This window comes from Sturnira hondurensis, unplaced genomic scaffold, assembly GCF_014824575.4.
Source record: "Sturnira hondurensis isolate 20B ecotype Veracruz unplaced genomic scaffold, ASM1482457v3 Scaffold0020119, whole genome shotgun sequence".
In the NCBI taxonomy this organism is placed as follows: Eukaryota; Metazoa; Chordata; class Mammalia; order Chiroptera; family Phyllostomidae; genus Sturnira; species Sturnira hondurensis.
In genome coordinates this window covers 2,150,896-2,170,413 of record NW_028092750.1, presented here as the reverse complement: position 1 = coordinate 2,170,413, position 19,518 = coordinate 2,150,896, and the positions used below count along the sequence as shown (strand labels likewise).

The 19,518-nt window shown below is 57.8% G+C and overlaps 2 protein-coding genes across 2 annotated transcripts; one reads left to right on the top strand and one right to left on the bottom strand.

Moving 5' to 3' along the window:
• Nucleotides 1-527: 527 nt before the first annotated feature.
• On the top strand, nucleotides 528-13,674 carry FHIP2B (FHF complex subunit HOOK interacting protein 2B). The gene is made up of 17 exons (XM_037028979.1): nucleotides 528-664; nucleotides 5,008-5,086; nucleotides 7,113-7,282; nucleotides 7,762-7,866; nucleotides 7,960-8,082; nucleotides 8,283-8,507; nucleotides 8,611-8,807; nucleotides 9,147-9,255; nucleotides 9,463-9,539; nucleotides 9,901-10,090; nucleotides 11,188-11,333; nucleotides 11,436-11,564; nucleotides 11,715-11,805; nucleotides 12,025-12,168; nucleotides 12,541-12,681; nucleotides 12,876-12,976; nucleotides 13,182-13,674. The coding sequence occupies exons 1-17, from the start codon at nucleotides 620-622 to the stop codon at nucleotides 13,318-13,320; spliced, it is 2,211 nt and encodes a 736-aa protein (XP_036884874.1). The 5' UTR covers nucleotides 528-619; the 3' UTR covers nucleotides 13,321-13,674.
• A 2,550-nt stretch (nucleotides 13,675-16,224) lies between these two features.
• NUDT18 (nudix hydrolase 18) lies at nucleotides 16,225-18,819 on the bottom strand. Its single transcript, XM_037028989.1, has 3 exons — nucleotides 18,546-18,819; nucleotides 17,446-17,659; nucleotides 16,225-17,220 (listed from the first exon to the last, which is right to left on the bottom strand). Exons 1-3 carry the CDS (start codon nucleotides 18,705-18,707, stop codon nucleotides 16,625-16,627), a joined length of 972 nt encoding a protein of 323 aa, XP_036884884.1. The 5' UTR covers nucleotides 18,708-18,819; the 3' UTR covers nucleotides 16,225-16,624.
• Between the last annotated feature and the right edge of the window lie 699 nt (nucleotides 18,820-19,518).

The following is a 19,518-nucleotide window of genomic DNA, read 5'->3' as shown; positions in this document are numbered from 1 at the left end:
TCTAATATATATGATATATTACCACCTCAACATGTAGTCCACATAAAACCTCATTAGTGAGCTATTTTACATTATTGTACTCAGTGGTCAGAGCCCCGGGTGTATGCACTTTGCCCTCAGCCCTCCTCAATCGGAGGCCCGTGGCTACTGTGGGGGACGGGGCGGGGCGGGTGGTGGTGTGGCGGCAGGGCCATCTGGAGACCTACAGGACCCACAGAGCTTCTCATTCCTGATGGAAACAACCTCCCGGGGCCCACTCGCACTCCTCAAAGGGGAGAGTCGTTCTCTCGCTGCCACCTGGCTCCCTAGGGCCGAACCCGCCCCTCCGCTGCGGCGCCCTCAACTCGGCTCAGACGCCCCTCCCGCCCCCCGGGGTCGGTTTTCTTTCCCACGGCGGGCGGGCCCGGCGGGGGCTGTGGGGCCGGACTGGGGAGCGCCCCCAGCCCAGCCGGGGCGGGGCGGAGCGGGCCGGGCCCCGCCTCCCTCGCCTCTCGGAGCCGCGCCACGCCGCCGGGTAGTCCCTGCGCCCGGTGCTCTGCCACCCCCGCCGCCGCCGCCGCCGCCGCCGCTGCCCAGAACCCGGAGCCGAAGCCGGAGCCGGAACAGGCCGGGCGCCATCATGCTGAGCCGGCTCGGGGCGCTGCTGCAGGAGGCCGTGGGCGCTGTGAGGCTGTGGGCGCGGGGAGGCCGGGGCGCGGGGCGGCCGTGGGCGCGGGGAGGCCGGGGCGGAGGCGACGGAGGGCGCGGGCCGCCCGGGAAGGACCCTGGCCGGGCCGTAGCGCCCTTCGGGCCTCTCGCGGAGCGGTGCCCGCTTCCAGTGGTTGCTTTCCCGACCGCGCCGCTTTCCCAGACTGCTCCATTCCTTGACTCACCTCCCCAAGCTGCTTCCTGTTTATTTTTCGGCTCCCCAGTCTCTCCCAGCTCCCAGCTCTCCTGTGCTCCCATGTCACCCGGGAGTTTCTTTCCCCAAATCCCAAGTTCCCTATCCTGGAGAGTTGGAAGGCCTCTGTGTGCCTTCCTCTGGCTTGCTCCGCTCTTCCTGGTCCCCTGTGCTTAAAAACAGCCGTCCCTTCCCTCCCTCGGAGCCCCCGACCACTCCAAGGCCTTTTCAGGCCCAGCGCGCCCTCACCCTCCACTGGGGAATGCGGGCCCGGTCTGCCCCGTCCCCGGGAAGTGCGAACAGTCAGGACAGAGTCGGGGGCGGGGGTGACCTCGCCCTGGAAGCAGTCCCCTGCAGGTTTCCAACGTTTTCTCTCTTATTACAGCAGCCTCGCATCGGGGGAGGCCAGCCATGGGGCTGCAGCCCTGTCGGAAGAGTTTATTGATTTCTTATATACTCAGAGTTTGCGCTTTTGGCGTTTTCTGTTGCGGGGGTGGGGGGCGAATGCTGGTCAGAGGCGGCCCACTGGGTTCATTTCATTCAGTAAGATAAAAGCACAGTTCAGATAGGGTAGGCAGAGGCCTGTACTTACAGTAACCCTGCCAAGAATCTGTGAAGTTAATGATTCCTTTTGTTTCAGCATAAACTCTCTCCTAATTGATCAGTTTAGTCATCAGATTTCTAATCTGAATAACCTAATTTATCAGATTTTCTCAGGAGAAGCAAAACCTTGGTTTCCAATCCCTGGCTCCCCAACAACAACCCCCCCCCTCCGCCTTCAAATCAGAGCTTATTATGAATTTGCTTAAGTACCAGCCTTAAGCAAACTGGTGAAGAAAGTGAAAAGTTCCTGCTCCTTCCAGTACTGCCCCTCCTCCCCCTCCTCCTACTCCCCCACCCTCCCTGGGCTTGCTCGGGGTGGGGGGGGGGTGGGGGGGGCGGCTCAGGCCATCCCACCTGGGCAGGGTTCTATAGAATCTCTCCTTCCCCTTCTCCCTGTCCCCAGTCAAGACAGCTGTCACCTTAGAAAGTGGTCTGGCAAACTACTTCATACCTCTCAAGGACAGCTTCACGCAAAGCGGGTGGAGGTGTGGGTGGGTGACACACAGATAAGACCTTAGCCTAAGGACTGAATTTCTGATACCTCCCATGCAGGAATTTCAGAGTCTGGGGCTGGAGGCAATGGTGGTGGTCAAGGGAGACACTTTTAAGCAGGTCATTTCTTTAGCCCCCTAGAAGTTTGACCCTGTGTGATTGTTGGGAGAGATGGGAACCCCTCTTTCCTCTGCTCCCCCACATCTTGCACAGAGGTCTTCTGGGGCCTGGGCCTTCAGGTTAAGACCCCAGCAAGTCAGTTGACTCCTGGTTGACTCAGGTAAAGGAGGACGCATGCTGCTCCTTCCTGCCCTCTTCTGACAGAATGGAATAGTGACCGTTCCCTTTAGAAAGAAATCATTTGGTACAGCCTCTGTGGTCTGGAGCAGAGTGCTAGCAATCTTCTCGGGTGAGACTGTGCCCCTGCTCTCTTCTTTTGAATGGCCTGTCTGGGCTAACCTGCGTTCTCCCATTTCTGCTCTCCATACTGCATGATGATTACTGTTAATTGTTTATGTATTTTGGTTTAAACGCTGGCAAGGTTTTGGAGACTATAAACGAATTTTGAGGTTCAGTGAGCCCCCATCACAGACTGCTGAGGTCATCGAGTGCTGGTTAAGGGCCAGAGGCCTTCCCAGAGACGAGGAACTGTGGAGCAGTGTCTTAGGGAGCACCATGACTAAGTTAGTAAATGTTAACTTAGTCATTGTGTGTGTGCCCTTCAGGGGCAGATTCTGAAACACAAGCCCTGGCCCTCGGGGTGCCGACAGTCCAGTAGAGGAAATGACCTCTAACCCCACCAACATAGCATCACACAGAAGGAGATAAGATGTGGTCACACCCAGTGTGTTTGGAACGACTGTGGGAGATGCCAGTCTGGTGAGGGCCGTGGTCCCCGCAACTAATTTTGAAAGAGGACAAGACTGGGCAGCCGAGGCAGGGGCTGTGTCAAGGCCTCAGCTTCAGTGTTACCATTTTCTCCCCATCGCCATGGTCTTCAGAGCGTTCTTCTCGCTTTTGTTGCCGCACACAGCTGCCGGATGACTTCCTAAAACACGGCCCAGCTGTCCCTGACCTGCTTCCCGTTGTCTGCAGATATGTGTACTTGAACATGTATTTCCGTGGACCTCTTGGCCTGGCATGCAAGGCCCCGTGCCCTCATCAGCCGGTCCTGGCTCCAGACACACTTTGCAGAGTACCTGCTGTAGGGAGTGTGCTTTCTTCATCTCTCATTGCGGGAATCTGACCCAGTTCTTCAAGTTTTAGTTCCAGCGTGACCTCAGCCTTCTCTGTTCCATCCCGTTGGGAGTGGCCCTTCTTTTCCCGGAGGTCACTTCCCTCCTCTCCTGTGTTCTCCTCTCCCACTACTTCCTGTCGCTGAGTTGTTCAGCGTGGTAGAAGATGCTCTTCTCCTTCGTGGCACTGGGTCTTGGGCACCCTGGTATTGCCTGTGGCATCTAGCATGGTGTCTTGTATTGGGTTGGCCAAAAAGTCCGTTTGGTTTTATCTATAAAATTAAAGACACGGTTTTCATTTTCACCAATAACTTTATTGATTTGGATATTTTGAGTATATTGGTTCTCTCCAGCATGGTATAATGTTGATTTTTTTCCCCTCAAGTAATGTCTTGATTTGATCGCTATCAACTTCCGCTGGTCTCCCCGACCATGGAGCATCGTCCAGCGAGAAAGCTCCAGCAGGAAACTTCGAAAACCACTTTTGACAAGTTCGATCAGTCATAGAACCTTCTCCATACACTGCACAAATCTTTTCTTGTGTTTCCGTTGTTTTTACCTTTCTTGAAATAATAAAGCATAACACGCAAAAAATGTTGCATATTTTCTTCCATCTTCAATATTAAAATTGCTACACAAAAAGTCACCAATTTTGGTAAGTTGTTGAAAAATGTACAGCTGTCATCATACAATCTAACAAAATTGTTTTGAATGAATTAGAGACAACTAAGCACTACCAGCGCTGTCTTACAGAAATAAGCAAATGAACTCTTTGGCCAACCCGATATGTAGCAGGCCCTCGGGAGATAGCTCTTGAATGGCTTAAAGGAGGAGACACGCAGCTCTGTGGTGCAGTAAAGCCCGAGGTTGGAGGGTGATGCATCCAGGAACCTGGGGAGGGCTTTGTGTGGCTGGAGGCCCTCAGCTGACTTCGCTGGGGACCGCTAGGATCTGGGTGAGTGTCAGTCCGGGGCCTCCTGGGCAGAGGAGTAGCCTGGGCAAAGACCTGGCATAGAGGCGAGCACCTCTGGAGCAAGAGAACCCGATTACGTATTTTTCTCCTGCAAACATGTATTCTGCAAGGAAAGAGAAGAAATGCCCATTTTGGGGAGAAGTTTTCAGGGAAAGTGGTTGTTCTCAGTTCAAGGCCAGGTGCAGCCAGGCTGTGGAAGTGGAGAGAGCACTGGAGAGGGGGGCTTTAGGGCTTGCTGGGGACAGAGTCAGAATCCCCTGTGGCCAATAGAAGGCACCGGAGGAGACATGGCTAGAGCAGAGCTGGCTAGGGAAGAGCTCGGGCTGCATGACCTGTGGCCTGGACGAAAGCTGTGTGTACATCATAAGCAAGGCCCTTTCTTAATGTTATGCTGGGGTTAGCCATCTGGCTGAACTGAGCCTGCTGCGGCCTTTGCACAGCTTTTCACCAACTCTCAGATTCAGAAGGACCTGAAAACTTTGTCTCTCAGGTGTGTTCCCTTCGTGCCACTTGCTTTTGTTGTTCGGGGGTGCGCTCCCGTTTTCCTCCATGCACCCCTGTTGTGGCGTGACCGTGTTGTGTTGAAATGATCTGTCTCTGTGTTTGCGTCCCCCTCTGACACTATTAACTCTTCCTCTGAGATGGGCAGCGGTACCCTGCCTGTGAAGGGCGGGAGGATGGCATTTCCAGCAGGGAGGGGTAGCTGGGGAGGGGTGCCGGATTGTCAGCGACAGTCGGATGTGACCTAGAGACCACGCGTCCCTGAGCATCCTGGCCGAGGCAGAGCCCGTGTCCCGCAGGTCATGCCTCTGCTCTCTCTGCAGCGGGAGCCCACCCTCGACCTTCTGGAGGCATTCGTGGAGCACTGGAAGGGCATCACGCACTACTACATCGAAAGCACAGGTGAGGCCCGGTCTTCCCTTCAGGGAGCTGTGAGGACAGTGTGGGCAGAGCCACAGTGCGGCTCAGAGACACAGAAGTCCCAGGGAAGGTGATATCTGCCCGTTTGAGGGAGGAGCTGTATGAGGCAGGAGTGAGAAAGCCAGGAGTTTGGGGGTTTCGCTAGCCGGCTCTGCTAGTTGAGCTCCACTTGCCCCCACCTTCCTGCTGGGTAGAGCATCCAGGCCTTCAGCCTTTAAGTGCCTGTGTCCAGGGCTTACTGATCAAAAGAAAAGAAATTGAACACATTCTTCTTTTCCCTGAGCCAACTTAGAGGGGTAGGAGGAGAACAAAAACCAAGGCATGTAACTACCTGGTCCTTGAGCCCAAGCTGACACACCAGGGAGCTAAAGGCTGGGGCATCAGAGCCCAGCAGGCTCACTCACTGGGAGGTGGGCTCCGATTGGCTGTTTTGCCGTCGGTGTGCTGGCATTGGTGGATGCACACTGATTGCCAGGTAACCCTGTCCTACTTCCCTAGCTTTCACCTCCTGCAGTTCAGACTGGGGTGTGGTCCAGCCTGTGCCTGTCCTCAAAGCCTCACGTCCAGCCTGAGCTAGCTCCTGAAATTAGAAGGTGGCCTTGGACACTCTGAGGGGCCCTCTGAACACTCTGTTAGGCCGGGTTCCTCAGGCTGGCGCTGGGGACGTCTGGACCTGGTCACTCTGTGTGGAGGGTGCAGTGGGACGCACTGCAGTGTATTTAGTAGCAGCTCTGACCTCTGCCCATCAGAGGCCAGTACCCCCCCTTCTCGTGTGACAAGTGTAAATGTCTCTCCGGACATTACCAAATGTCCCCTGGGAGCGGGAGGGGAGGGGTGGAAAAACTGCCCCCAGTTGAGAACAACTTTCCACTGATAATCTCTCTTGTTTTCATTGAAATATAACTGATATATAACATTAGTTTCCATTGTACAACAGTGGTTCGATGTGTGGATTGATTGCAAAATGATCACAATAAGTCCAGTTAACATCTGTCACCACACGTAGCTACAGTTTCTTGTGGTGAGAGCTTTTATAGTCTCTCTCTCTCGGCAACTTTGGATTATACAATACACTGTTATTAACTATAGTCACCACTCTGCACATTACACAGCCCAGGACTGATTTTATTACTGGAAGTTTATGCCTTTTAGAGACCAAAGATCTCTGGACAGAGCCCCAGTTTTCCAGGAGAGCAGTGAAAGGTCCAGGATGGACTCCGGCCCACCTGCGGCTTCGCCTCAGCCCAGTCCTTTCATTTCCAACAGTCCAACAGTTTCCAACAGTCCCCGTACCAGAGACCCAGGAGTGGGTGAGGCAGCTGCCTCGCCCAAGAGCCTGTGCTTTCAAGGAAAGCTAGGGGGTGCTCAAGGCCAGTCCCCGAGAGCCAGAACCTTTCAAACACACTCTAGCTTGGCAGCTGCAAGAAAGCCCCACTACCCAGCTTCTCCACTGGGACCTCTGCATGGTGCAGCAGAGCCCGAACCCATGCTCGGGCTCGGATTTTTTTCTTGCTTTTTAAAAAATAGAGTATCGCCTTCTGTGAGTGCTCCACTTCTGTGAGTGGAAAGGGGACATAAACAGGCCCCAGGAGATGATCAGTTGTTGGGAAGCTGCCAGAAGACAGCTTCTGAATTCTGCCAAGAGACCCTGGGCCCACAGCCACTCACTCAGGCCTCACTGCAGCCCTGGCCGAGGTCCATGTGTCAGCCCTGGGGTACGGGGGCAGGCAGATGCCCTTCCCTCTGATAAAGAGCCAGGGCATGTGCGCATGCTCAGAGTTGTATCCTGGACCTCGCTCATTCTAGAGGGTCTTTTGTGCTTTTACACAAGGAGGCATGGGCTGTGACTTCCATTTCCTCTGGCCTTTAACTGTGGAAGCAGACTGTTACCTGGCCTCTCCAGGTGCCTTCAGCCACTGCCGCCCACCCCCGGGTCGCTTGGGCCTGACCCCACAGAGCCAGAATGCTTAACTTCTCCCTACTCACTTTTCCCCTGAATCTCAAATAGATGAAAACACCCCGGCCAAGAAGACTGATATCCCCTGGCGGCTGAAGCAGATGCTGGACATCCTGGTGTACGAGGAGAAGCAGCAGGCGGCGGGCGAGGCTGGGCCCTGCCTCGAGTACCTGCTGCAGCACAAGATCCTGGAGACCCTGTGCACACTGGGCAAGGCCGAGGTGGGCAGGACCCCGCTGCCTCCGGAAGCTTCCGGCCAAGCCCCGGCCCTGGGTTCCAGGCTCTTCCACCTGTGCTCTCCCAGTCCTGACACTACGGGTCCGGGGCACTGCAGCCCCTCAGCACACCCACCACCTCCCCTTGCTCATCTGCTCTGGTGCCCTGCTCTTGCGGTTGGCATTCATTCAGCAAAGATGTGCTGGGAGTGAGCCCTGTGTCGGGTTGTGTCCTAGGCACTGAGGACACAGCAAGCTTAAGACAAAGGAGCCCCCATGTGTGTCCAGTGGTGACAAGGTCATGGAGATAAATCAACGTGGGGATGGGGACTGGCAGCAAGTAGGAGGCCTGTTTCCATGGTGAGGGAGGGAGGCTTGTGGAGAAGTGGCCCCTGAGCAGGGGACAGAGAAGAACTGTGCAGGAAGCCGTGCCCTGGGGGGCACGACTTCCTGTCCTGACGGGCACTCTGCTCCCTGACCCACAGTACCCCCCAGGCATGCGGCAGCAGGTATTCCAGTTCTTCAGCAAGGTGCTGGCCCAGGTTCAGCACCCGCTCCTGCATTACCTCAACGTCCACAGGCCTGTGCAGGTGAGGGGCCAAGAAGCCAAGGGGTGTGTAGGGGTGCAGCCCCCTCTTCCCTGCCCCCCATTACCTTCTGCCTCCCTGCTGCTCCTCTCCCAGAAACTTCTCCAGCTCGGTGGGACAGATCCTGGACCCCTCACAGAAAAGGAGGAGGTGCAGTTCACCACCGTCCTCTGCTCCAAGATCCAGCAGGACCCAGCCCTGCTCACCTACATCCTGGAAGTGAGTGCCTCTGTGGGCACAGAAGCGCAGGGCCCAGGCCCTGGGCCCCGTCCCGTGGCCCCTCTGAGGAAGCAGAGGTGCACAGAGCAGCTCCCCCAGCCCCGTGCGAGGCCCAAACAGTCTGCGCACCGTACATTCCCCGGGGACGGCATGGGGAGGGGCCTCCGCCACAACCTGGCCTCATTCAGCCTCATCTGCAGGGTAAGAAGACTGTTGCTAAGAAAAAGGTATCCAAAGAACCCACCGCCTTGCCTAGGGCGACGGCCAGTATTGAGAACAAGGACCACCCCCACAGTGAGGCTCCTGACGGGGGTCCCTGTGGCGCCCAGGCTTTGACCACCCAGCTGCCTGTTGAGACCTGGGAGTCTGATGGGACTGGGGAGAGCAACCTGGTCACCTCGCTGGTTGGCTTGTGCAAGAGCAAGGTACCTGATGCTGAGATGGCGTGGGCCGGAGCAGGGAGAATTGTGGGGTGAGGAGCCTTGGGGGCTCAGGTGCATGTGCTGAAGTTGTACCTCTGTTCCCTAGAAAGGTCGATTGGCCCTGAAGGCCCAGGAGAACCTGCTGCTCCTTGTCAGCGTGGCTCCCCCGGAGGCTGCCGCCCACCTAGTACAGAGCAGCCCCTTTTGCCCTGCGATTGTCGAGCACCTTTGCCAGCTGTACCAGTCCATGCCCACCTTCCTGGACCCTGCAGACATTGCCGCTTCAGAGGGTATCAGCTGGAGGTAAGCTCTGGGCCAGGGAAGACGGGCTGCATCTTCAGTGGCTGGAAGCCCCGCCTGTCTGCTGGTAGCCCGTTCCTCTGTTTCCAGGAGGGATGGGGACCCCTGCTGGCCATCTTCCCAAGGTTACAGCCCATCCTAAGGGTCTTCTCACCCTTCAGAGAAGCATCCTTTTTGCTTCTGCCCAAAGAACCCCCTGTTGAACTGACCACCTCACCCTACACCCTGCCTACCTCCTGCCCTGTAACAGAGGTTCCCTGGCACGGCGAGGAAGGCTCTGCTTCCTTTTGGAAGGAACAGAGCTGAGGGAGGCCTCACAGCCCCTCCCTGACTGTGCTGCAGGGTACCCAGTGCCCCATCTGATGAGGCTTCCTTCCCGGGCAAAGAGGCCTTGGCAGCCTTTCTGGGCTGGTTCGATTACTGTGACCGTCTCATCCAGGAGGCACACATGGTGAGCGGGGGCAGGGAGTTCCCTGCCACTGGCTGTCCTCCTCCGTCTCCACTTGGAGGACTGGGTGGGTCTCTGGGAGCCGGGCAGGCCTCGGGTTGGCAGGGACCCTCTGCCTGTTGTGCTGGACACTATACCAGGACAGTTATTTCTTGATGGAAAACTGTCAGTGGAGGTAACGGTGTTTACCACGTGCTCTTTGGTGCCCAGGTGGTTGCAGACGCCTTGGCGAAGGCCGTGGCCGAGAAGTTATTTGTGGACATTCTGCAGCCACAGCTCCTACACGTGTGAGTCTATGTCCAGGCCCCTCAGCTGTGGCTGTGGTGTGGATCCAAGTGCCCACCACTCCTGCCCCTTCCTGTCCTACAGCCAAGGACCTCCTTAGCCAGAGTCACATGAGCCTGTGGGCTCCATCGGCTCATGTGGGCCAGGCCTGCCCCCTGACACACACGTGGCTCAGAGCCACCGTGGGCTACAAAGGCCTCTGCCCTGGGACTCCATGACCTCAGGAGGGATGGGAGTGAGCAGAAAGACACAAGCCGGCGATATTAGGAAACCAGGAAGGGGCTCTCCCCCTGCCCTGATTTGTCCACTCCCTGTCCCTCTGGCCTCCCCTCCCCTGCCTGGCTCATTGTTCCGTCCGCATAGGTCTGAGCAGAGTGTCCTGACCTCCACTGCCCTGATGACGGCCCTGCTGCGCCGGCTCCGCTCCTCTGCACTGCTGCAGGAGGCCGTGGCCTTCCTCCTGGGCACTGACCCTCAGCCTGCAGCCCCCGAGGACAGCCCCTGCCCTCTGTGCGCTCAGCTCATCAGGCACTGTGACCACCTCTCCGATGAGGTGAGATGGGAGGGTACTCCACTCTCTCCCACCCCACCCCTGCCAAAGGGGTCTCTCAGGTCCCCCATTTTCACAGTTCTGCCTTTGAGACAGTGAAGCATCCCCCGAAAGAAACAGTGATACAGGGACTGGGCCAGACTGCTCTTGTCACACGGGAGCTTCCCGTGGTCGCACACTGGGTGTCACGCGGCAGTTCTCTGTGACGCACAGCAGTGTGTCACATGCACCCACGTGTTTAGCCCAAATTTTCAGGGAAAAAATCTTTCATTTTGATTTTTTAATTCATTTTTGTATTTATTTATATTCAGAAAAAATTGATTATCATATTCCAGGATAGTATTTTGCATAGGGGTATTGTTATTGCTTTCTAGAGTTCACACTTTCTTTTTTTTTTTTAAGATTTTATTTATTTATTTATTTTTAGAGGGGAAGGAGAGAGGGAGAGAAACATCAATGTATGGTTGCCTTTTGTGCCTTCCATGCTGGTAGTTAGCCTGCAAGGAACCGGCCTGCAACCCAGGCATGTGCCCTGACTGGGAATCGAACCGTGATCGTCTGGTTCGCAGGCCCGCGCTCAATCCACTGAGCTACGCCAGCCAGGCTAGAGTTCACACTTTCAACGCATAAGCCTAAATAAAAGAATTAAAAACGGTATCTATTTATACAGATACAGAATTAGTACAGCCTGTATCTAATGCACATCCTTATTTTTCCCTCAAAAATTTGGGCAAAGAAGTGAGCATTATACACAGCAAAATACGGCCCTCGGGCTGGCCTTGCATAGTGTGCAAACTGCCCCGTCGGCTTGTTTGAGGCTCACAGCCACTCCGTGAGGTAGGGCGGCCAGCGTTCCATTTCTCAGACATAGAAACTGAGGCACAGAGAAGCCAATTTCCTGGCCTGTTATTACATCAAATTAATAATGGAATCAGCCAGACTTCTGATTTTCAGGCCAGTACCCACCCACTCCCCTCAAAACCTGCCAGGGACGGGGGACCCCTTTCTAGGGGCACTGTTCTCATCTGGGTGAGCAAACCCCCAGGCACACCCAGAAGTCGGGGCAGAAGGGGCATCCCGCTGACCCCTTCCGGCCCCAGATCAGCATCGCCACGCTGCGGCTGTTCGAGGAGCTGCTGCAGAAGCCCCACGAGCACATCGTCCGAAAGCTGGTCCTGTGCCACCTCGAGGGCCGCCCCTACGTGGCGCGGGGTTGCCCGGAGCCCGAGAGCTATGAGGACACCCTGTAAGTGTGTGAGGACACCCAGGCCCCACCCCAGCCCTCAGCATCCCCACAGTCTTTCTTTTGTGTGTTCATTGGTGCTGCGCGCGTGTGCTCTGGCCACAGCGACCTGGAGGAGGACCCCTACTTCACAGATGGCCTCCTCGATGCCAGCTTTCAGCCCCCTGCCAAGCCTGCCCCAGCCCCTGCCACCACCCCAGATGGCAAGACAGCGGTGACCGAGATTGTCAACAGGTAGGGGGCAGGTCAGGAAGTCAGCCACTTGAGTTTGTTCTGCCTTTGGCCACAACCCTGCTGGGGCATAGCCTGGCGTGGTGCTCGCTCCAGGGCTGATGGAGGGGGGGAGGAGGGGCAACCCGCCACACCAAGCCTCCTGTCTCTCAGCTTCCTCTGCCTGGTTCCCGAGGAGGCCAAGACCTCAGCCTTCCTGGAGGAGACTGGCTATGACACCTACGTCCACGATGCCTACGGACTGGTGAGTGTCCAGGTTGCTGCTGGCACCTATTCCTCGACCCTCAAAGCTGTGGGGTTGCTACCTCCACCTTCTCCCCTTCGAGCTTTGCCCAGGGCACTGCCAACCCCAGCCACAAACCCTGAGCCCACCTTCCCATGTACCCCACCCTGCCCTGCCACGCTGTGACCTTGGGCCTTCTGACCTTGGGCCTTCTCCTCTCAACTCTCCCTCCCGGTCCAGTTCCAGGAATGCAGCTCCCGAGTCGCCCCCTGGGGCTGGACCCCAGCTCTCACACCCCTGGACCCCCATGAGCCCGAGCGGCCTTTCTTTGAGGGGCATTTCCTCCAAATGCTGTTTGACCGCATGTCCCGGATTTTGGAGCAGGTAGCCAACAGGACTGGGCCCCGGCCAGAGGGTGGGGCCTACAGGAGCACCCCTGAGGCGGGTGCCTCTGGAGCCCTTAAGGGAGCAGGCCTGACCATGGCGGGTAGGGGGTCGAGCTATCTTCAGTTCTGACTTCTCCACCCCCACCCCACCTTTCCCCAGGCGGGAAGCCCAGCTTGCCTCTGCTCCGCGTGCCCTGACACGCCTGGCCCTCAGCCCTGGGGAGCCATGACACAGACACATCATATGCGTCTCCCGCCCCCGCACACGTTCCTGCTGGCCAAGAGCCTCTCTGAGGGGGGGGTGCAAAAATGCTCACCAGCCCCTGCCAGCCCCTGCCAACCCCTGGTTTGTCCACCACGTTCCCTACAGCCATACAGCCTGAACCTGCAAGTGACCTCAGTCCTGTCCCGGCTCGCCCTTTTCCCCCACCCCCTCATCCACGAGTACCTCCTGGACCCCTACGTCAACCTGGCCCCGGGCTGCAGGAGCCTGTTCTCTGTGCTGGTCCGGGTAAGGGTGCCTGGGAGCATGTCAGTGCTGGGCAGGGAGGGAGGGTGGCGGGATGGGGCTGGGGGCCACAGGTGTGGGGACCCTTGTCAGTGCCAGAGGAAAGCACAGGCATCACCCCCTGGTGCAGCAGAGCCAGGGCATCTCGCTTGAGTGTTGCTGGTCCCCACCTTAGCTCTCTCTCGTTCCTGTTCCAGGTAATCGGGGACTTGATGCAGAGGATTCAGAGGGTACCCCAGTTCCCAGGCAAACTGTTCCTGGTGCGCAAGCAGCTGATGGGTCACGTTCCTGGGGAGCAGTAAGTAGCTGAAGGAAGTGGGTGTTGGGGACGAGCCCCAGGTGGGAGGGCAAAGCGCTCCAGGGTAGGGAGGCGCCTTAGTGCACAGGGCCTGTTGCTGAGCTCTGTCCCCACTCAGAAGGGTCTGCCACTGGGTTATGCCTCAGGGACACTGTGATGTCACCAACAGCCTTCTAGCCATGACTCTCTGTGCTCATCCCCTCAGGCTAGACCACCAGACCCTCCTCCAGGGTGTGGTCGTCCTGGAGGAATTCTGCAAGGAGCTGGCTGCCATTGCCTTCGTCAAGTTCCCCCCACAGGGTCCTCATCCGCACCTCTCCCCACCCCTGGAAGGGCACATCTGAGGCAGGAGCATGGCGGGAGAGGAGGCTCCTGACCTCGCCTCTGCCCAGGAGCTGCCTCCTGCCTGGCACAGCCGCCATCACTCTTCTCCGGGGGTGGAGGCCCGGCCCTTCTCCTCTGTGTCCTCCAGGAACCTCTGCCTCTGTGGTTCTCAAGTTACCTCCAGGAGACCCTGCCTTGCTGGCTGCACCAGCCTGGGCTTCAGGAAGTGGGTCTCCAAGGTACCAGAAGCCAAGGAGCAAAAGGGGTGGCCTCCCAGGCAGCATGGTGTCCCAGGGCCTTCTCACTGGAGCTGGGTGATGGCCAGGTGACCATCGGAACCGATTCTCCTGTGTTTTGTGCCTGTCACCTGTCTCTACGGGACATCCCCGGCTAGGGCCAAGACCTGTGACTCAGTTCCAGCCACAGGAGGGGAGTGAGCTGTTGGCCCCAAGGCCAGTCAGAACTGCAGATCAGAAAGACGGGGCATGGGAGCCCTGTCTCTGTCACACTAGGTACCAGTGGATGCTGCTAAGACTTGACGTTTTTTCCCCCTACCTTCTTGACTTAACCCCTGGGGAGGGGTACTGGCTGGCAGGGGTAGCCCACTCTTCTTGCCTGGCCCTCCTGGAGACTGTTGCAAAACCCCAAACCGCCTCATGGCATATGGCCAAAGCATGCTCCGCGCCCAGGCGGGGGCAGCTGCTAATGAGAACCTTGATGCAACTCCACCAGGGCGGGAGAGGGCCTGGGGAGCCGGGGGCTGGGTGCCAGGCTCCAGCTCCAGCTGGTTCTCCCTGGCGCCTTCTGAACCCGTCTCAGCAGGTCCACAACACCTGGGCAGAGGGGCTCGAGACCCAGGAAGTCCAGGCCCAGCCTGCAGTGTTCTTGAGGGAACGCTCTCCCAGGGGAGCTCAGGGGACAGGGGAGGCTGGGGCACCCACCTGGTGGCAGGCCCCCAAGGCCTAGCGGGGAGGGGCTGGGGTCCAGGCAGCAGCCCCTGCGCTCTTCTCCCTGCGTGCCCTCTGAGTCTGGGGCTGCCACCCCACCCGGCCCGAATCTGCCTCGACCTGCAGGAACACACAGGCGGCGCCAGGCATTACCTCACAGCGGGACTGCAGTTGCTGGCTTTGCTCCTGGGCAAGGAGGAGCAGGCCAGAGCCCCTTGCGCTTCCTTTTCCTGCCCATGCCGCTTCTAGAAGCCAGCCACAGGTTGCCAAGAGGTGACATGAAAGAAGAGGAAACTCGGTGACCTCTACCTCTCCCGCATTCCTCCCAGCTGGGGAGGGCCGAGCTGCTGTGCTGACGGACACTGGGCGTGTGTGTGCAGGCACGCACGCACACATGGGTGTCAGCGTGGGACAGGAGCAGAGCTCAGTGGGCAAACTGGGTCTGGACTCTCCGATTCTGAAGATGCTCGAGTGTCCAGGAGTCACAGACACTCCCCTCCTTGATGCACGTCGGCACTCCTGCAGTGTTCCCCCACCCCAGACACCACGGCAATAAACGGTGTGGTCGTGTGGACACAGCTGCCCTGTTCTCCACCCTTCACTGCCCAGGGCTCTACTGCTAATTTGGGCCCATCTTCCTGCCCAAGGAAGACAAATTAAGTTCCTTTTTCAGCACTGGAGTGGAGGGGGAGGGTGGTAAACAGGCTCTGGCAGTACACGTCTGCCCTTCCTCAGCGCCTGCCAGGAACGGCCTCTCTTGGCCGGGCAACACTGTTTCTGCTCCGCTTGCCCATGACCGAGGGCTGGCTCGCCTCAGGACTCGGCAAGGGAGCCAGCCATCTGCAGTATCTGCATGCAGGTCTCACGTCAGGTGCTCAGGCTGTGCGTTGTGTGACTGCTTTAGCGGTGGACAGTGGGCCTGCTGGTTTAAGACTCTTGCCCCTAAATGTGCGTGTGCTGTGGGTCCTCTGTGGGAGTCACCAAGTGCACACACCGGGACAAGGAGCAAAAGGCTTCAGAGGGCTGGTCAGTGCGCCCCACTTCAGTGCATGTTCAAATTAACTGGGTGGCTTTTTAAATGACCAGTGTCCCAGCCCCACCCCCCACTATCTGGGGGTGGCCCAGAATTGTTCATCCTCTCCAGGTGAGCCTGATGGGCACTCAGGGTTCAAAACTACCATGGGCTAAATACTGGGAGCAGAGATCACTGCCTGTGGGTGTGGCTGTGGACTGGGGCATCCCTCATACTGAGAGAAGTGAGCCAGAGTGAAAGGGTTTGGTTCCACCATTTAGGGGACACTAGTCCTCCAGGGAGACGGGAGGACTCCTACCAGAGGCCAGAAAGACAGGATGGTGGCCAGGAGAGGCCTGGGCCCGGGTGGAGGGCACTGGGGTGGGGGGCAGCTCTGAGGGTTCTAGTCCTTCCCTTCAGTGCCGAGTGTAGTTACTTCAGAAGGGAAACCCATCACCTGTTTCCCAGCTCAGAGTCAGAGATCAGGATTTGAGAAGCAGTGAGGAGCACACGGTATGATTTGGCTGGGCTAGGGGAAATAAAGGGGTCTGGTTTGGTTTGAGCTGGAGTTATAAAGGGGCAGAGGCAAGAGCCAGGGCCCCGCAGTGTGACTGGGAGGACTCAGCTCAAACAGAAGGAAACCCAGGCAAGGCAGCTCTTTGGAGTCCTGGCCTACTTGAAGCTTCCCCGATGTTCTCACTGCCCCAAACCTGGAGGGGATGCGGTCACATTCTACACAGACAGGCAAGCTGAAGGGGTTCTCAGCGGGCCCGATTCCGGCTGCAGTGGACAGCACGGCAGGAGCCTGCTTGCCCAGGTCAGGCCAGCCCCTGCAGTGTCAGCTTGCTCTCTGGGATGGCCTGGGTGGCTGTCAGTGGGGCAAGGGCAGGAACTTCTCTTCTGAGGGAAGTCCCCTGCCCCTTCCTGCCCACTTTCTCCCCACAGAGACATTTAGGACAAAAGGAAAAGTAAGCAATAACCTATTTAACTCAGCAAGGGGCCTGTTCCCATGGAGTGGCCTCCCCCATCACTCCTTCCATGTTCTAGGTGCCTGAGAATCCGGCACCAAAAATGATGAGATGTCTCACGTCCACAAAGTTCTCACATCCCCTTGGGGAGCAGTGCCCTCGTTGTGCCTCAGGACAGCTGGGTCCTTGAGCTCTGGACTCCTTGCCTGGTAAAGGCACCGTCCCTTTTGGTGCAATGTAGGGACCTGCCCCATGGCGAGGAGAGAAGGAAGTCCCCCTGGGAAGACCTCCCCTGTTTGCAGGGGGACCCCTAGTTGCCAGCCTCCTGCCTCCCTCAGGGAGGTGAAGCCAGTGGAGGGAGCAGCTAGCCAGCTCCCTACCCAGTGATGGCACCTTCCTATCTATTGACCGGGACAACAGATGTTTCCTGAAGCCTCTGTAAGAGTTGGCTTTGTAGGTCTTCCTCCATCACTTTCCACCAAGAGAAGTTCTCATCCCGAACCTTTGGGGGCTCGTTTTGGATACCTGCGTTCCGAAAAGCTACTGTCACCAGCACGTTCAGGCAGACGCCATCCATGTGGTCCTTGCCCAGGTGCTGTAGTCCAAGCAACCCCTTGGTCTCCACCACCAAGTGGTGCAGAGTCAGGCACTCTTGCAGCAGCCGTAAGACGGCCACCTTGATGCCACCCCTCTGCTCCGTGGGGGTGAAACCACAGGCAGTGATGGGCAAGTGAGGCACCCCCTCTGTGCCCACCAATACCCACACCGTGTGGACACTGGTAAAGGTGGCCACGAGCCGCTGACAGACCAGACTGCAGGGAAGCTCTTGGGGCAGAATGAGAGGGTGCCTGGCCTGATGGCGGTACTGGGCAGCCAGCTCCACCAGGTGCAGAATATCATGGGCTCGCAGCGGAGTGGGCAGGGAGGTTCGTGGGTACCAGCCAGCCTGCAGGGACTCTGCATCTGCCTCTTTGGAAGTCTTGAGAACTCCACCTGGGGGAGAGGCGAGGATGGGGTGAGGAAAGGGTCTGCACAGCGAGACGTGCCGGGCCTGGCAGAGGAAACAGCCATCCAGGCCTTCTAACCCGACACTCAGGCTGGAATCAGGAAACGCAAGGCTTGTATAAGCCAGAATATAGGGGCTCATCTCGCCTGAAAACGAGCTGGGGGAGGCAGTTCAATTGCCACCTGCCCACACTGCCACCAGGTGTGCTGTACCTGTGGGGCAAGCAAGGAATGCGAAGCGGATCCAGGAGGGGCCCCGCTCCTCCACAGACAGCAACGTCAGAGGCTCGCAGTGCAGCCCTGCCTCCTCCTTCACCTCCCGCTGCAGCGCCTCCACGATGGTCTCCCCAGGCTCCATTCTCCCTGCCGGCAGGTACCACGACCCACGGCACTCTTTCTTGGCCTCCTGGATCAGCAGCACCTCATCCTGAGGGGAGAGAGAGGTTCCTCACCCCCACACAGCCAGGCTGGGAGCTCCAAAGGAGGGGCACAGGTGGCAGCCTTTTCTTGCCCTGGGGCTGGGTCGCAGTCACCCAGTTCCCCCTCAAACTGTTGAGCTCTCTTGGGGACCTGTCCTTGCATGGCTTCCAGCTGCAGCTGTCCCTCTCTGCAAAGTACCCCTTTGCATTCAGACTTCATTGCAGAAAGGGGCTAATAATCCTGGGAGCTGCTTTAGGGGCTGGGGATCAGGCCTCTCCCGGCAGGGGTGGGGCCGTGCATCCTGCGTCCTCTGCATATGCCACTGTATCCCTCACTTTCCCTGTGGTTTATAAAGTGTTGTGACCTGTCCTCACACTGGAGTCTGGGCTTTGAAACGTGCCCCCACCCCATACAACTTCAATCCACGCCCTTGGCCCCTTCTAGCTGTTGTCACAGCAACTTGTGCTGAGATCAGCATCAAAAAGAGCATCGCACAGGGGTGAGAAAGTCTGAGTGTATGCGCAGATTGTGCCATCACTGCCCGTGGGACCCAGAGCAGGTCTCTGCAGAGCTTAACCGATCTTTAAGAGAGACCACTCCGCCAAGGCAGGCACTGTGCTGGCTAGATTCTGGGAAAACGAAAAGGAGTAAGCCCACCCCACAAGGAACTGAGGCCTAGTGGGATGAGACAAACAGGCTCCTGGACTCGGTTTCTCCTCTGTGCATCTGACAATCGCAGGGTTGGGTGCACCAGGCTCAGATGTCAGTGTGACAGTGCTTTGCAAAACTGGGAAACACCGCCCACAAATAATTGGTGGCAGCTGCCGGTAGGTCCTCAGTCCCCACGGCCTGGCTGCGCATTCCTAGGTGGGGGCCGGCGGGTGGACGCTCACCTGCTCGTTGAGACACACGGCCAGGACTACGTAGCAGACGTTCCTCCGTAGCCGCACAGGTGCCAGCAGCTCCCCGGCCGGCTCTGAGTCACAGCTGCGCACGCACAGCCCCTGGCCCCCCAGCACCGCCGCCAACTCCCCCTCCAGGCCTCCCGAGGCCATCTGGCGCCCTGGAAGGCGGCGGCCGTAGCAAGCAGACCCGCCGAGCCAGATAAGGTGTGACGTAGGGCGGCCAGTGGTGCGTGGCCTGGCCCCCCAGGACTCGCTCTGGGCGTGCTCGCGAACACGGAAGCACCAGCTGAGTCCCGAACGCTGATAGGCTGCGCGTCCCCGCGGCCTACTGGGATTGGCTAGCCCGGCTGGTCACTGCGGAGGCGGGACCAATCCGTAAGGGGACCCACACGCTGCGACAGGCAACTTGGACCCGCCGGGCTTCGGTTTCCCTATCCGTTTCTCCTCTCCCTCTCCAGCCCCCAGCCTTGCTAATTTCTCCAGTGAGCACAGGTCTGCACCGGTTCTGAGATACATCATCCTGCCTGCAGGCTGTGGAGCGGCACGGTGGCCAGCGACGGTGATGTCACAACAAGCCTGATAACGTCAAGGACGCCTGGGGCCCCCGCTGGAGCCCATTTTCCAGCTTTTATCATAAACATACCAGTTCATTGCCCAAAATGATCACTTCTCAAATAACCTCATTTTTCACCAAAACTGTACTGAATGTCACAGTGGCAGGGGTACACAAGCTCTTGCCGTGGAGGAGATTCTGATCTAGTTAGGCAGGTAGATAAAGTTATAATAAAAAGTCAACTTAGGGTTATAAGCCAAGTGCTAACTGATTGGACAGGAGGTGTAAATAGCGCTCATAGGAGGGAGGGATCCGGGCTGGGATGACAAGGTGTGGCTGGCGATGGGAGGGGTATTTGGGGCAGAGAGGGCCCCAGGATCAGCGTCCAGGCTCCCTGCCCACAGCATT